The sequence below is a fragment of the Pleuronectes platessa genome, chromosome 19, assembly GCF_947347685.1.
Source record: "Pleuronectes platessa chromosome 19, fPlePla1.1, whole genome shotgun sequence".
NCBI classification, from domain to species: domain Eukaryota; kingdom Metazoa; phylum Chordata; class Actinopteri; order Pleuronectiformes; family Pleuronectidae; genus Pleuronectes; species Pleuronectes platessa.
Genome location: NC_070644.1, coordinates 10,820,790 through 10,837,838, shown reverse-complemented (window position 1 = coordinate 10,837,838; position 17,049 = coordinate 10,820,790). Strand labels below are relative to the sequence as shown.

The 17,049-nt window shown below is 42.3% G+C and overlaps 1 protein-coding gene across 1 annotated transcript; it reads left to right on the top strand.

Moving 5' to 3' along the window:
• Positions 1 to 387: 387 nt before the first annotated feature.
• tmem38b (transmembrane protein 38B) lies at positions 388 to 11,473 on the top strand. The gene is made up of 6 exons (XM_053411632.1): positions 388 to 778; positions 7,265 to 7,421; positions 7,892 to 8,076; positions 8,195 to 8,282; positions 9,524 to 9,641; positions 10,568 to 11,473. The coding sequence occupies exons 1-6, from the start codon at positions 655 to 657 to the stop codon at positions 10,874 to 10,876; spliced, it is 981 nt and encodes a 326-aa protein (XP_053267607.1). The 5' UTR covers positions 388 to 654; the 3' UTR covers positions 10,877 to 11,473.
• The last annotated feature ends 5,576 nt before the right edge of the window (positions 11,474 to 17,049 follow it).

Below are 17,049 nucleotides of genomic sequence, written 5' to 3'. Positions count from 1 at the left end.
AAGTTTGAACTAAAGTCCTTTAAATTAGTGATTAAATCCAAATCTGCCCAAGATCTCTATGTTAAACAATCCTAGTCTATTACCTCTTCTTATTTTAACTTTATGTATGTTTACATGTCATATATATCATATCTTTCTGTTCTTTTTTATTTAGTGTACATACAGTGTATCTATATGCATCCCTTTTAAGATCTCTGTGTATGTATGCGTAGTGTTCATACTACATATATTACAAGTTGTTTCCTTATAGTTTTTTTCAATACTAAATAACTATTTTGGTCTTTTCCAAGTCCCGTAGCATCCCCTCCCAGAGCCACACTCTGACACCTGATTGGCTCGCCGCGCTCTCCCTCCTCCAATCGCAAGCTGCTCTGGCTGCGCCCGCCTCCTCGCTGGTATGGAGGAACGTTGAGAAAGAATTCCGCGTATGACAGCGTCGTTGACGGGGAAACACCGGTGATGAGCGTCCTGAGGCCGGACCCACACAGACCATCCGCCCGGAGACCCGCTGCCACCCCCCGGACACCCAGCCGAGTGACAGCCGACTCACGGTGGATGAAGTCCTGGTGCTGATGCTCTGACTCTGCGCCTCCTCGTCCACCTGAACTGTGAGGACCCAGCGGAGCGGACCTCTGACCCCTCGGCTCTGACGCCATGGACGTGCTGTGGATGCTGCGTGTGGACGAGCTGTCCCACGCCCTGGCGAACTTGCCCATGTTTCCGTACTTTGACGTGGCGCACTACGTCGTGTCCGTCATGGCTCTGAGAGAGCAGCCAGGTGAGAGCCCGGCAAGCGACCACATACACTTTAAGCACAGGGACACTTTGTTTATAACTTTACTTCACTTTGTTTTATATAGTTAATTTTACTTTAGCAGAAGTTGTGCATTAATTCAACTTCTAAATTCACTATGGGAGGCCAACAGATATCCCCAAGTTCAAGCACCTGAACGCAACACAGCCACAAGTTGCGTTTAGAGAAAAGCAGGAAACTCAAACTCTACTCTGCTGGATCATAATAAAACCTCTGTGCTCTATTTCCGTCTATTTCCTAACAGTGACCTCCTTGTTTATATACTACACACATAACGGTCTCTCTACATTTTATTTTTTATTTTTATTATTATAATTTATTATTAAGCAGCAGCAGCATCTATTTCTTATTTTTCATGCAAGAAGAGGGAAGGAAAAATAGTCAACAAAATGAATCAATATTAACACTAACTGTCAGTTTAGTTGGTCTACTTTCTATTTAGTTATAAGATTACCTTGTAAAATACAAGAATAGGAAGGGGCAGGTGATGGGAGGGCCTAATAGTCAGCCTAAGTAAATCAGTTAATCAGTGGATTGTGTTGCATACAGTCCAGACTGACGTAGCTGTAGCAACCTGTGTGAACCTTGATCTGTGGTGTTGAACCTCAATGTTTACCTTTGTACTTGTAGTGATTTAACTGATTGCACTGGTACTGACTCAAAGAAGCAAAGACAAACAAAGAAATTACTCAAGTTTAGTTTTTTTTCACATGAAAAAGTTTTCCCCCGCGTTGGCAGAATTTATATATAATAGTAATGCTTGTAATGCTAATTAGCAGTTTAAAAAGTACTGCATTCAAAATTCTCATGTAAAAGTATCAGCAAAATGTACTTTATTGTTATTTTTTACTCCAATTACATAAATACAGTTGACATCGTTGACTGTTGTAGTTGGTTTAGGTGCAGCTAGTTCTGACTGCTTTATATACTGAGTTATCTCTATAGAACCATTATAAAAGAATCACCGTTCTTGCTAATATTCTGATATTGACTTCGGACATATATCCAATTTCTATACTGAGTGATGTACATTTCTGAAGAGGTGAAAACTGATAAAATTTGAAGTAATAAACCATGATCGAAATTAGTTAAATATAAATGCACTGATCTGAATTGTTTTCTCTAGGTATATATATCCAGTCCACAAACCAACAGGCACCTATAACATTAAGCTTTTAGTTTGTGCCTCGACGTTAATGATCTCTATCGATATCGGATCTCATTAATAAGTCAGTTGCAGACTCTCTGTCATTGCCCAAAGGGTTGCTCATGTTTGCCCTCTTTGTTTGACTCTCAAACACCAAACTCCATTACACACAATCTCTGGAAATACTTGAAAACCTACAACACACACTGCAACACTCACAACTTTTGGTATCAGCTCAGAGCAAGCGCAGGCGCCGAGCCAACTCACTGTGTGTAATGACACTGATATGATGGTCCCAGAGACAGGTGGACTTTAACTGTTCCGGGGGTTGACCTTCTCCCCCCCCCCCCCGCCACACACACACACATACAAGATCACATGCAAAGTCTATTGTAGTTGCACTGCTGTAAAGCTGCAGTCTATTTTGGAACTTGCCTCGGAGAGCATCTGAGCTGCTGTGACCTTTTAACCCTTTGTCCTGTGCCCTCATCTGTCTATCTGCAACTGAAGTAGAGAGTAAAAATATAGATGTACAACATGTCCCTGCATGTTGTTGATCTATATTTTTGTGAATGCATCATGGGACCCTCATGTTTTTATGTGTGTGTGAGAGTGTGTGTATAGTGACACAAAGAGCTCACACTGGGTGGAGATATATGGGGAATGAATTACATGCACTGTATCTAAAGTAGAGCACAACGTGTTTGTCTGTGTGTTTCTGCTCACTGTGTTTCCTTTTTTTAAACTTGTGGTGTGTTTTAAGACACATCACTATAGCTTGAAAAAGTTTGCAAGATAAGTTTAAACCTCAATGTCGTTGTAGAAGAAGTTCCCTCATGAAGCCATCTCCAGTTCTTCTTTTCCCCAAAGAAGGAAAGGAATGTCACAAACCATCCAACCCTCCTTTGCATTTCTCTTTCCTGTGTTAGTCTCTCCTTCCTGCTCCTTATGCTACAACCACTCAGGCTGTCCAGTCCTGGAGCTGCTCAACCCTCACTACAGTTTACAGTGGAGTTATTTCAAGCTCCTTTCCAAACCTTTCTGTGAGTGGATTGTACAGGAAGCAGGAGGAAGAGGAGCAGTGGTTGTATGTTATGTGTCAGTCCTCGCTTCAGGGGCCAAAAATATCCAGGGATAAGACTCTTTTTTTATTTTCTCATCCAGCTCTGTCTGTAGTGACACAGAGAGATGTTAGATCTCAGTTGTCAAAGGTTAAAGGTCACGGTGACGCTATAAGAGTCTGAAAAGAAAAATGACACTGAAACTGTTCTTATTGGCGGAGGCGCACAACGACAGGATTGTTATTGTAGTTGTTAATTATAGGTGAGGTGTGGTCCTAGTTTAGACTTAAATTACTATTTGTGCCGAAACTGCTGCCGCCTCAACAACTGAACTGTTTCTCAGATTTATCTCAATAACTCCTTCGGCAAATACACTCAGACACAGCAAACACACTAATCTAACATCATTTACAAGTGGATTCTGGTCGCTAGAGGCAAAACAGATTTCAATAATTACTGTTATCGGTTTTACGAGAGCTTTCCAAGAAGAGAACAATCATCAGTTTGTTTTTAATTCCTGCGGCATGAACTCGAGATAGAGATAGATAGAAGGGAATTAGAAATACAACCAGCCCAATATGACAAGTTACATGTGCGCATATACTTGACTGGTATTGCTCAGATTTGACTTGTAAATTAATTTCCTTCAAATGCAAAATCAGTACAGGATCTGTTGTCGTGTGTGTTTGTGGCCCAGCAGGTCTGAGCAGTGGATTCTATTTCAACAACTAAATAAAAGAAGCCCAATTTTAAAGAATGTGTTGCTTGCCTAAATGCCAAAATTATAGTTTTATATTCTCCTCCTCAACACTAAAAGATAATTTCTTCAAACTGTAATTGCATCAGACTTCGTGTCCACACAGAGGAAGCTCTGCCAGGTTGTGTCACCAGGTTTCCACATGAAAAACAAAAAATCAGCTCAGATCTGTGAGCCTTGGTGCAGCACTGTGCTCATAATGGCTGCGGTTTAAAATAGATTGGCACTCAGTAGAATGCGTATGTCCACCAAGGCCTAACAATCTGCCTCAATTCAGCCAAACTGCACCAAATCTGCCATGTTTGTTTGGACATATAAAGCTAACGCTATAGAAGAGATGTATAAACTGCTGATTCCTGACTGGATCTGCATTCTCTCACCTAAAAGCTGTGTGGTTTGTCACTATTCACCAAATGTCACACTCTCAGAGATATAAGTCCCTTAAAGGTCCAGTGTGTAAGATTCAGGTGAAAGGGGTCTATTGGCAGAAAGTGAATATATGTTTTCACTAGTGTTTGAACATCGAAATTGTGTTTTTGATTTCTTTACCCTAGAATGGGCCTTTTATATTTAAATACTTTATATTCTCATTGGGAGTGGGTCCTCTCTACGCAGGCCGCCTTTTTTTTTTTTTACAGTTCTCCAGACTTAGTGACAACTGAAGGCTGCCACAGGTTCTCTGTCATGTTTGGAAGGAGAGGGGGAGGTGAGGGGTGTTCAGCTGCAACATGACACTTCACCACGAACTCTCTGAATTCTACACACTGACCTTTTAAATATGCCTGATATTTTGAATCAAGATTTGGGGATTTGGTGAAATTGTCCAATACCGCCCCATCTTACAATGATAACGAAAGAAAATTCCTGGATTCCTCTTTTGTCTGCATCCAGACAAAATGTTAACAGGTTTTTTCTTGGCCCGTGTCCTATCTCTGCACCAAGTTTCGTGGTAATCCATTAAGCAGACAACATCTGAAATTGATGCAGTAATGAAGGATTGGAGACATTAAGGGTAATGAAGGGTAATGTGTTGAAGTGTTAACAGCAGAGTATTTTATGTAACAACCTGAGATATTATTTAAACACATGGGAAGGTTGCTCTTTCCCCTCTCGCTTAATTAACGGTCTCTTTGTCTTTTTGTCTTTGTGGGTTGACACATCTCATCCATTCTTCTCTTCCGGTGCATTTGACATGTCCCTGCAGGAAGAGTTGCTCAAACTCGCAAACACTATCCAGCCGTCAGTGCAAAGCAGCAGTTAACCGTGTTAATGGTTACACCTTTATCTCAACTCCGGTTTGGAAACACTGTTAAAGCCTGGGTATTTCATGGATCAGTATAAACAAATGAATACACTCATATAAGAGGCAAGTGGACATTTTTTGTTATTTTATACTTGTACTTCACTGCATTTCATAGAGGAAATATAAAGCTTTACTCATCTTCTAAATTATTATAATTTATTCTACATGATAAGAGAAAAGCACAAAAAACTGGACACAGATTTGTGCCAATGAGCTCTTCCCTGCCTCATTAATCATATCATGACCCCTCAGAGTTATCTGCTGACCCTTCAAGGGGGTCTGAGCCATGAATTGTAAACCACTAGATATTAGTACCTGTATATAAAGTAGATCATGAGCTCCACCTCGGCTTGGCACCAGGATAAAATGCTGCATCAATATTAAAAATCAGTCATAAGGAAACGTTGCTGTTAATAAATGTCTTTTAATTACTTTGACCAGTGTATTTAAATGGAGGGATGGAGGTTAGAGGAATTTGCTTCCCTGTTGCTTGCAGATTCTTTTAAAACATGAAAGGAAAGTTGAGCCATGCAGACTGAGTCCAGGGGGAGTCTGCAGTGGAGGTAGAGAGAGCTAGAAATCCGCTCTCTCCAGAAGTCTATAATCTGCCTGTAATCCTCAGATTACCCGTGTGGTCCTGTATTCGGCCACGGTGACTCAGGGCAGGTGGATCGTGGTTAAGTGAGCTCTACCTGTGTGAACGAGAAGCAAAGTCAACCTGTTCACATGTGGTTCTGTGTCACATCATCACACGTTTGAGCTCAACCGTCTCTGATCAAAATGAAAATGTTAACACTGACACGAGAAACACATAAAACCAACTTTTAATATGATATGGGCTCGAGGAAGTTTGACTTTTGACTTTGGTCATATCCCCCTTAATACAGATCACAGAAATGGTTCTCATATGGTTTTAAAGCCCTTTTAGATCCATATTTATCTGTATGCTATCCCCAATAAAGAAAATAACAGCATTGTGTGATTACATATTAATGGCAATAAGAGTTTATAATGTCACAGACCTCCAGAAGGTTTGGACTTTGGGGTTTTTGAGTCATTATTAAGATCTTATTACTGTTATTAATTTTGTTTAACAGCAGTTTTTCATCAGTTTGTGGTCATGCACTTGCAAAGTACCAATGTAATACTATGTTAATGACACCCTAAGCACTGGATAGTTTTGTCAAAGAACACACGTGGAATCATCCTTTTATATTATTTAAAAACTATTCACAATTTATTGCAAAAGTACAATTTCAATGTTGAAATGGTATGACCCTGTACAATTTCAAAATAAAAGCTTTGTACTAAATCAGAGGGAGGTTTACAGTGACAAAAATCCCACAAACACAACAGAGAGCACTGCAACTCATGAGTGCTCATATTATTCAGTCAACATGTAAATGGGTTCAGTGTGTGTTCATTTCAAACAGGGTGTGAACACAGAGGGAGTGTTGAGCCGCAGATTGTTATCTTCAGTGTTGTAACTAAGTCTGTACGTTGAACTGTGGTCCCACTCTCAAATATTACAGCTGCGCTCCACGAGCCTTTGTTTCTCCTTTTTCCTCTTGTATCAGTTTACTGTGAACTGGTTAATATTTATACAGTGCCAGGGACTGTGGGGGAGGCAAGTAACAGGGCAATAACCACTGTGTCAACTCCACTGTCAGCTGCTGCCCTGCTGTTCTCATTGCACACTGCACCAACACTGCACTTACAGTCTGGACTTTGGGTTACTAATACGCTCAAAACCAGTTTCTTAAGTCTTCAGTGTAGTGGAGGGATTTGTATTATAACTAGAATGGCACTCAGTAGAGCGCAGACCTCCTCCGAGGCCCGACAGTCCCCTTGGATCCAATAAAGCTGCACTAAATTGAACACACTTATAGATATCAACCCCCTAAATATGTCTCGCACACCTAAAGATATTATTTCTTAATCTTGCAATGATAAAGGAAGGGAAAAATATCCTGGATCCACCTGTGATTTGGATCTGCAGCAAAATGTAATGGATTCTTCCCTGACCCATAAAACATCCCTGCAGCAGGTATCATGGTAATCCTGCAAACTAACATTCCTACACCTTGTATAACCATCTCACTACTACTATCTTATGTATGGATGTGTGTAAATTCTACATAAAGGGCACTCAAGCTAATAACTGTATATTTGTTTTGTGCAGGAGCTCTGGAGGTGTCCAGAGTCAGCCCCCTGGCCTGCTGGTTCAGCTCCATGCTCTTCTGTTTCGGCGGAGCTGTCCTGTCTGGGATCATGCTGGCCGAGCCCCCCATAGCGCCTCTCACCAACAGCACCGGCGTTCTGCTTGCATCGCTCATCTGGTAAATATCTGAGAAGTGAAAAAAACATGATAGTCTGTAGACGGAGAGAAGATCGAGACTGGAAGCGAGGTCAGGATTAGCAAAAGGCCCTTGAGCAGCTTATGAGAGAAACACAGGGACACAGTAAACCTTTCGTTCTCTGCACTTCCCTTGAGCAAAACACTAAATAAGGACGTTTTCTCATTGAAGAAGTGTGGAACGACTTGATTGTGTGTGGAGGGAGCGTGACATGTGGAAGAAAGTGAATGAAACGGAGAGGTGATTGAGGAGGGCCCCTCTTTAGATGGGAGGCCTTTGGTGTCCTCTGCTGGTGGCATATATAATTACACTCTTTTCACAAAAATACATACACACTGCCCTCAGGTGGAAAAGTGAGGTTACTGACACAGACCAGCGTATAGTACTTGTAAGAAATGTTTACTGAGAATATACAGTATTTAAATGTTATCTCTGTGTGTGTGTGTGTACAGGTACCTCGTGTTTTACTGTCCCATGGACCTGGTGTACAGCTGCACTGCGCGGCTGCCTCTCAGGCTGGTGCTGTCGGGGATGAAGGAAGTGACCAGGACGTGGAAGGTGCTGGGCGGCGTCACCCAGGCCCACGGCAAATACAAGGACAGCCTTCTCGTCATGATTGCAATCGGCTGGGCCAAAGGTCAGTGTGTCAATCCGCCACGCTCAGGGATTTGCTTTTTACGTTGTAGAATGTACCGTAATGGAATGAACTACATGTGAATCTGTGTGTGTGTGTGTGTGTTTTCCGTCCCCGCCAGGCGCTGGAGGTGGTCTGATCAGTAACTTTGAGCAGCTCGTTCGAGGCGTGTGGAAACCAGAGACTAATGAGCTCCTGAAAATGTCTTAGTAAGTCTTCTAAAGGATTCTGCTCATATTACATCAGTGCATTACATTCACGTGTTGTCTTCGAGCTCATGAAACTACATTTTTATTACACCGTGAGGGCATTGGAATGGATCAAGTCTGATATTTTAGGAAAGCTTATTTGCTTTTACTAGACCAGATAAGATGTTAGATTAGATGATTAGTTTGAGGGTTTACAGCAGAGGGGGGGGGGGACATGTATTTCCAGTCATTGTTGGTTGGCAGTTACGGCTCCTGGGCATCACGTGACATAGTCCATCTCAACATCTATATGGTGATTCCAGGAATTTCTGTCTGAATGTCTGAATGTGGAACGCATATCTGGAGAACCGTTCATATTACCTGCTTCTCACTTGGCACGTGTTCTGTCAAAGGCCCAAGGAAGTGCAGCGTTTGTCAGATACAGTCAATATTAATAAACTTAGAATAAACTGGTGGTGGATCAGCTCCAGGGTTCTGTAGCATCCAGTAGTCGGTCTTCACTCATCGCTGCAGGTCAATTTGACATTTTCAGAACTAAACTGACACAGGCCAAGCAAAAAGGCTTTTCTAAACCAACAGGTTTAGAACAGGGACGGCACCAGTATTTCTAATGAGCCAAAGAAAAAGAGAGATACAGTTTATTGTTAGGTTAATGCTCACTTTTCAAATATCTGTAAAAATGCCTTGTGCATTCACAGAAATGGAACGAGATAGTTGCTTAACTAAATTAAAACAATCGACCAAATGTATACATACGGATAGTATTTGTAGTAATAAATATGATATAAAATGAATATAACTAAGGATTCAATACATCTAAATCTTCAATTTCCTCGTCTTGTTTCCTTGTGCACCCCCTTTTCTCACTCATCTTTCAAAACTGAATGGGTTTTACATGAGTGATTTTTGCTGGTACCTGTGTTTCTTTATTTGTTTCTTTTGCCATTACTTTTAATTGATGTTCTCTTTTTTTATTCAGCTCTCTTGAATGACAATGTATTCATTTGCTTCTTGCCTTGGATATTTTGTGAAGCATTTTGTAATGGCTGTTTGGAAAGGTGCGATATAAACATAGGTATTATTATTATTATTATTGTTACAAAATTATTTTTTATCTTAAATAATTAAAAGCTCTGGAACTTCTGTGTGAAAAATGAGTAATTGTGAAACCATACTAAATGATAGCAGCCTCCCCTCATATACATGCATAATAACAGATATTTTCTCATTGCATGTTGAAGCCCCACTAAGATCACCCTGATCGGGGCGGTGCTGTTCACTCTGCAGCAGACCGGCTACCTGCCTCTGCAGACGCACCACCTGATGCTCCTCTACACCGTCTTCACCGTCGTCAACAAGGTCAGTCGGCCGCGTCCGTGTCGCTCACTCATGACACCACTCACACATTCTCCGCTTGTTGATGAGATCTCAGGGACAGAACTCTGGCATCAGAAATGTTTTCCCTGCGATCGCTCGCCGCTCCACATCTGCGATGGCCTGTCTTCTAAATGACCTTTCTCCCTCTTTTTTTTTTGAAGTTTTAGCTGCGGTGACTCACATTAGCTCAGTATTACCCGTAGGGCTGGTGCGTTTGCATCATTTTCATCAGCTTGCATCATCCCCTCTTCTCATCTCTGGGAAACTTGTGCTCTTGACTGAGGCACAGATAAATCAACCATGTCTTCTTTCAACTCTCGTTCTGTTTCGCTCCCTCTGACTCTGATCTGTCAAATTAACGCCGTTAACCGTTTCATCAGATTCAGAAGTGTCCAACCTGTGATTTGTTATTTTGCGCTTCTGATGATCCTAACGACAAAGAAATACTTACGTTATTCACTTACTTAGTGCTTGTATATAAACAAAGCATTGCATAATTGATCTGATGATATGAAAAAAAGTAGAAGGGCCCTCTTTATCGTTATATTGCATATACAGTGTACATGAATTAATTACAATATGAAAGATGGTGGCGTGTGTATCAGGACATTTTGGTTTTATCTCTGGTTAGAGGGAGGAAGGTGAGGAGATGCAAAATTTGGGGGATGAGAGTTGAGAGGAATGAAGTAACGCAGTCAACCAGAAAAGCCAAACAGTGAACTTAAAGTCACTAAAAGTCTTCAGGTGATGCTTTTCTCTGGGTTCATCACAAGAAGTGATTTATTGTTGAGATAAAAATACAGATGATCAGACACCTACTTTTCTTATACTCTTCTTAACAGACGTGTCGCTCACTCCTCACTTCTTATGTTCCTCTCATCACACGTTTATTTCCTCTCTTATTTCAGACAAGGATGATGCTGACCGGGTCCAACATTTCGCCATTTGCTGGCATCGAATCAGTCGTTTACAAGACCCTCTTCTCCGGCCCCTCCCCTTACGCCGCCCTGACTAGCGAGGCGCACAAAGCACGTATCGATACCGATACCGCGACAAACATGACGTCGTCCTCCCCCGCCAAAACCAAAGAGTCCAGTGGGAAGCGAGCAGCAGGGAAACGCACCCCGGCTCCACCGGTCAATGGAAAAAGTGAATCACTGAAAGCCAAAGAGAAATCAGAGAACGGGGAGACGACAAACAGCAAAAAGACGAAATAGGCCGCCTCTTCCCCGTAGCACCTTTTCACCACTACGCTGGGCTGTGGAGTCGCTTCTGATTCAGGACTTTCTTTTCTATTTCTCTTTTTTATTTCTATTTCATTTCTTTTACTTTTAATTTAAAGCCAACTGATGAAGAACTGACTCCAACAGACCCTGTACCTTATTCTGGGATAATCACCCCATCCTTAAAACTACTGGGATATTTCTGCTGTTGGATGTGAACATCCCACTGTCCTCGGGCTGATTGCACACTCGCACTACAAATGTGTAGCTTGATTTTTTAAAATCTATATTTATATGAAAGTAAATTTTCTCTCTGGGATTTTGGAACAGTGCTGTGCGCCTGCTGATCTAGGAATGTCTCCATCTTTCTGTGTGTATTCTGCTTAATGTAAATGCTTTATTTCCTACACTGAGACAATTTTTAAAAGAGAGATTTTATTCTATGACACTCAGAGATTTTATTCTATTTATACTAAATAAGTATGATTGCAGCTGAAAGTATAAGAAGGTTGAAGTTGAACATTGTTTCTTTGGTGAATGCTTTGAATAACATCTGAAAGCATGACAATAAACAGGTTTAAACGCATTAAATGGAGTTTTCTTGTGTTAATTAGCCTCCAGCACTATCAGACACATTTGTACAGTTCAGTGAACACAGGGCTCTGTCTGGAAAAAAAGATAATTAGTCACATTTAAAAAAAAAAGAAAGCTGCCCATTAATACAGACTCAAACATTGTGTTGCTCTTTTAGCACATTTTTCCAGGGTATCATGTGGCAAAGAATAATTGAATATCAGCCGCTTCTGATCTGAGAGAAAGTAGCACGGCGTCCACAAGTAACCTCCTTGATAAGGCTGAAAGATTGCATCAGGGTAACATCAGCACCTGATTGATACCTCACCCTCTTAAAAAAGCTGCTGGAGCGAGATCCGCCAAATCCCCCCAATTCTCGTCCAGGCGAACCTCAGGCGGAGCAGAACCCCCCCCCTGTGAATACAAATTAAGAACGAGTGGATGGAAGAGAAAAAGAGAAGATGCTCAAAGATGATTAAAAGTGATACACGTTGAGATGATAGTGCTGGTTATAATACGCCTGAAGTCGATAGGTTTGAGATGCACGCATGTCAATTACCGTCTGGCATCATGTTAGCGCTGCACTGATGTTTCTGACTCGTCGAACTGTGTGACCTGGGAAACTGAAAGGCGCATTAACGAGCTGCTGTTTTCCCCCACACTGCCTCCCATGACAAGACGGCAGGTGACACGATGACAACCCAGGGGCCTGAAAGCTCCCTGACACTTCTCTTAATGAGGTCCGGACCTGCATGACCCCCACCACAATTACTCAGTGAGCTGAGCAGCCCCCCCCCCACCACCATCGTCGAGCCCAGGCTCCCTTTCGCCTCGGCCCCTCGCTCCCCTGCGCTTCACCTGCCCTCCAGCTCATCTCCTCAGCCTCAGCCCCTCAGCCCCTCTCATCCTCCAAGACTTCTGCCTCTTTTCCAGCTGCCAGGTACAGAAATGTCATCCATCGACGTGCATACAGACTTATTTTGTTCACCCACATACACACACACACACATACGCAACTAGATTATACACAAAATGCATGCTACACTGCCTTTAGTTCCTTTACACATGACTTTGAACCCACACAGATTTCTAAGTGAAGGTCTTAACCACTGTACATGCACAAACAATCCTATACACATGACTTAGAATCCACTGGGATGAGGTCAGAGAGGTCCGGGATACACCAAGATGATGCTGTACCACCCATAAACAAACTCACACACACAGACACAGGACCTGAGACAGGACCCTCAGGACCCTCATTAGGACCAGGCTTTGGTCCATGAGGTCCACTGGTCCTGACAAGGTCAGTGTTTATGCTGAAAAGGTCAAAAAGAGGTATCAAAAACATGCACACACACACACACACACACGTATACACACGCGCACAAAGTAGAAAAAAAGGAAAGGCAGCTTGGCTAAATATCGTAAAGCTGTCACCTCTGACAGCTTGAGTCTGTGACCTGTTTTGTTGTTATTTTTTCTTTCGATTCACAGTTGAAAATAATTCTAACAAATGCACATAATTATTCACCTCCTTGTCTTCTGTTTGGGTTGATTTACATCCTCATCCAAAAAGTTTCCGTCGGTTTAGGACGGAGAAAGTTGGAAAGGATTTTGCGTCAGACTAACTCACAGTCGGAATCGGTCATTTGATGAACCTCAGACACATTTATTAATTTAGACGATGCTATAAAAACAGGGTTTTATGACTCATCTTAAATTATTTGTCTTTTTCATCATGTGGTTTCATTAAATGGGTTAACCTTCACCACACACACACACACACACACACACACACACACACACACATATTTTCAAACTCAATCAGTGAAGCTATAAAACTGTTGGTAGCATCTTTAACTTCCACTGCTGCCTGGAGAGTAGCATCCGTGCTGAGAAGAGGTGCAGGACAGGTGATGACCACTTGGTGGCGTTAGGAGACGTCATCTGTGATGGCTTGATGCCTGGGAACTGACAGGCTGGCCAGCAGCTGCAGGCAAGAAGGGATGTGGACAGGAGGGGACCCTCTTTACAGAGCCAATGGTCGCTGCCTGCATGTGCGTGAGTGTGTCAGGGCGGGTTTAGCTGTGCTGGTGAGGACTGACATTAGCCAGTGTACCACACTTGTGAGGACATTATAGGTTGTAGGGTCATTCTGGATGGACAACAGAGCTTCTTTGGTGGGATTTGGCTGGAAATGTGTACCCTGAGGACCCTGAAACGTCAAAGTCCCTTTGTGAAAGTCAACTGAGAGTATTCAAATATCAAGAATGCAGAATCTGTGTACTCAAGTTTGGGATTTTAGATAAAGTCGAGCAAGACCTGCCAACCTATGTGCGCGTGTGTGTGTTTGAGCATGTGCTATGACTGTGTGTCAGTCAGCGCTGACACTGTGTCAGTGCATGTGCATGTGACACAGAGTGGCAACAAAGGGGTCCATCAAAAAAGGCACAAAGAGCTGCAAAACACACACACACACACACACACACACACACACACACACACACACACACACAACCGTATAACTACTTTAACCTCACCATTATTCAGATCTTACCCCCAACCTTAACAAGGAGCTGTTGATGTTTGGCCTCAATGCTGGAAAAGGTCCGAAAGATGTTGCAAAAATGTGAATACAGTAACACAAACACACACACACACACACACACACACACACACACACACACACACACACACACAAACACACACACACACACACACACACACACACACACACACACACACACACACACCCACACACACAAATGCCAAATCCTTCCAACCCAGCTCCAAAGAAGGAACGCGACATCTGCACATAAATCTGCCTCTGCTTTTATTATGAATCTTGTTGAGGTCACCATTACTTACCTTATTGACCATTATGACACCTTGCCCAACCAGAACTCCCATCGCTCCAAGGAAGCGACTGGGACAGTGTCTGAACTAAAGCTACGATCCTCTGGCTTGTGGCAGCAGTGAAGTCACATGCTGGATGTTGTTTGGCCTCTCACACACATACACACATTGACATAATCTCTAGTGAGACATTGACCACCAATTCTCCTCTGAGGTATTGTCTACCATGGATGAAATCGCCTTATCAATAAAAAGAATTAAAAAAAGACAGAATGTAACTCTAACTCCTTGCAAGTCACTCCACCGGTCTGTACTGAGGCTCGAATAAAACGTTTTCTTAGGTGTTTCAAAACAAAAAGATGTGCATTCGATTTCAAACAATGGTTTCTCATGATACTGCGATTGTTTTGAGAGGATCTAAGTTGATGTTTTTTAATGCTAACTATTGTCAAATTACTCCACGGGTGATGCAATCAAACTCATTATCCCTTCAAGTGAGATGAAAGCAAAGAGCGAGCTGCTAGGGACCACACAGGAAAAAGACTCAGTAAGAGGGAAGTCATGAGAAGGAAGGAGACAGGCAGAAAAACATTAGAGGAGAATACGAAGTGAGGAGTCATCAGGGCGCCGTGACAACGCTGTGGTGTTGTGTGCATGACAAGACCCTCTTTCCCTCTCTCACGCACACTTACTCACACACACACACACACACACACACACACATACACACGTGCAAGTGCAGCAGTCCCTTAAGAGAGCCCTCACTGAACGCCAAATAGCCGATGTCTACCACCATTCAAGATCTGACTTGTAAAGAACAGCTGCGAGGAGAATGAGAAAAAAAATGGAGCTAAAGTAGTCTTAGTAGCGAGCTGTGTATGTTTGTGTGTGTGTGTGTGCGCGTGTGTTTGTGTGTGTGTGTGTTTTTGTGTGTGTGTGTGTGTTTGTGTTTGCGTGTGTGTGTGAGAGAGAGGGGATGAAAAACGGTAATAGTGGAGCCTGAAAGTTTTCTTAAACACAAGTTCGTTTCTCATGTTGTTGGTTTTTATTTAGAAACTTTCTCAGTGTCACCTGACACCGATAAGGTTCTTGGTTTGAATCCCAGCTTGGCCAATGACTTGACCTGACTCGACCTCTGTGGAGTTTGTTTCCCCACAGTGTCTGTGGATGTTTTCTCCCGGTACTCTGGCTTTCTCCCACAATCCTCTTCTTCTTCAAACTTTTGTTTACTCTTTCATATATCAATGAGAAGCATATAATAGCTTTGACAGCATTATAGTTGTGTTTGATTTACTGTCGCTGAATATCTGGATTTTTACGAGGATACAGAATTCAAAGCAATGCTCGGATTTAATGCAGTTACATTGAGATGAGTTGGTTGTGTAGCTAGTGCCTTTTTAAGACAGCATCTGCCATTCATCTCAATTGTTACGAAATAACACTAAGAAAATGAGAGAAAAGCTGTTTGCAACATTTTGCCCATTCATCCAGCACAGCCTCAGAAATGACCATTAAGTTAAATCAACACCTCACTGACTCAGAGTTAACAAAAGCTGAACATAGTAAGCTTAAGAAAGATATGATTTATTCGCAGGGTTGTTGCAGTGGATTGCATTAGACACCTGAAATAACTGCACCTCTGACTAGGCCTTTCTACTTTTGAAATGAGAAATGACCCCCAAAGAAATTGCTACCATTAAAAATGCCTCAATGCATCTTATGAAACAATCTATATCTTATATGCAATGTCTCATTTTAATTATTTTGCTTTCTTTGTCCTGGGTGTGAAATTAATCAATCTTTAAGCTTACAATCAGCTATCAGCTAAAAATGTCCATCCTTTGTCTTCCCCTTATCTGAGCTCAGGTTGCAGACCTAGCCGGTCAAGGGTATTCAAGACTTCCCTCTAGCCCCAGCACCAGTTTCCAGATCTTCCTTGGGGGTCCTGAGGTTTTCCCAGATGGGATATGTTGTCACTCTAGTGACTTCTGGGTCTACCCCTTGGTCCCCTACCAGTTGGCCGTGCACAGTAAACCTCCAACAGAAGGCACCCAGGGGACATTCTGAATGGATGCTTGAATCACTTTAACTGTCCCCTTTCGATGTGAAGGAGCAGTGGTTCTGCTCTGAGCTCCCTCTGCATGTCCCAAGTCATCTCCCTTTATCTAGCGACCATATGTGATGATATGTTTATATGTTCATAACTTGTTTACTTGGCCCCAAAGTACCTCAAAAACATCCGTTATTGCAGGTTAAACTGCACTAACCCTCATAGTACTGGTAATGGCTACTGGCAATTCTCTTTCACTGAAAATAACACCTTGTACTTGTGAACCTTGTGAACCTGGGCATAATGAACCCTTGAATACATGCAAGGTCTCTGAATAGACGCTATGGCAACCATCAATGTTTGGTGCTTGTGTCCATGTCTTATTGAGACTGTGGGACTCAACGAGAGTCGTGTTTGTAATATCGATTGCATAAAAGTGATAATGTAATTTTTGAATATTTCTCCTGAATTTGCTGCTTCCCAGAAAATGATATTGATTCACAATTTCTTTTGGGTCTTGTTGAGATAATATGGAGACGTTTTCTTTGGTTTCCAGTTTAATGTGAGGTTGAAGTCCACTGATGTTGGCATTTCATTTTTAACTCATGTTGGATGTTCTATGCTTCTCGGCCTGGTTCCTCTTCCACCTCGCAAACGAGGTAAGCTCGGGGTGTACAGTGTCCTT

Coding starts and splice junctions, on each gene's coding strand:
- tmem38b (XM_053411632.1), top strand. CDS start 655: ATGGACGTGCTGTGGATGCTGCGTGTGGACGAGCTGTCCCACGCCCTG. Junction 8,283..9,523: donor GAGCTCCTGAAAATGTCTTA/GTAAGTCTTCTA, acceptor TGCATGTTGAAG/CCCCACTAAGATCACCCTGA. Junction 9,642..10,567: donor TCTTCACCGTCGTCAACAAG/GTCAGTCGGCCG, acceptor CTCTTATTTCAG/ACAAGGATGATGCTGACCGG.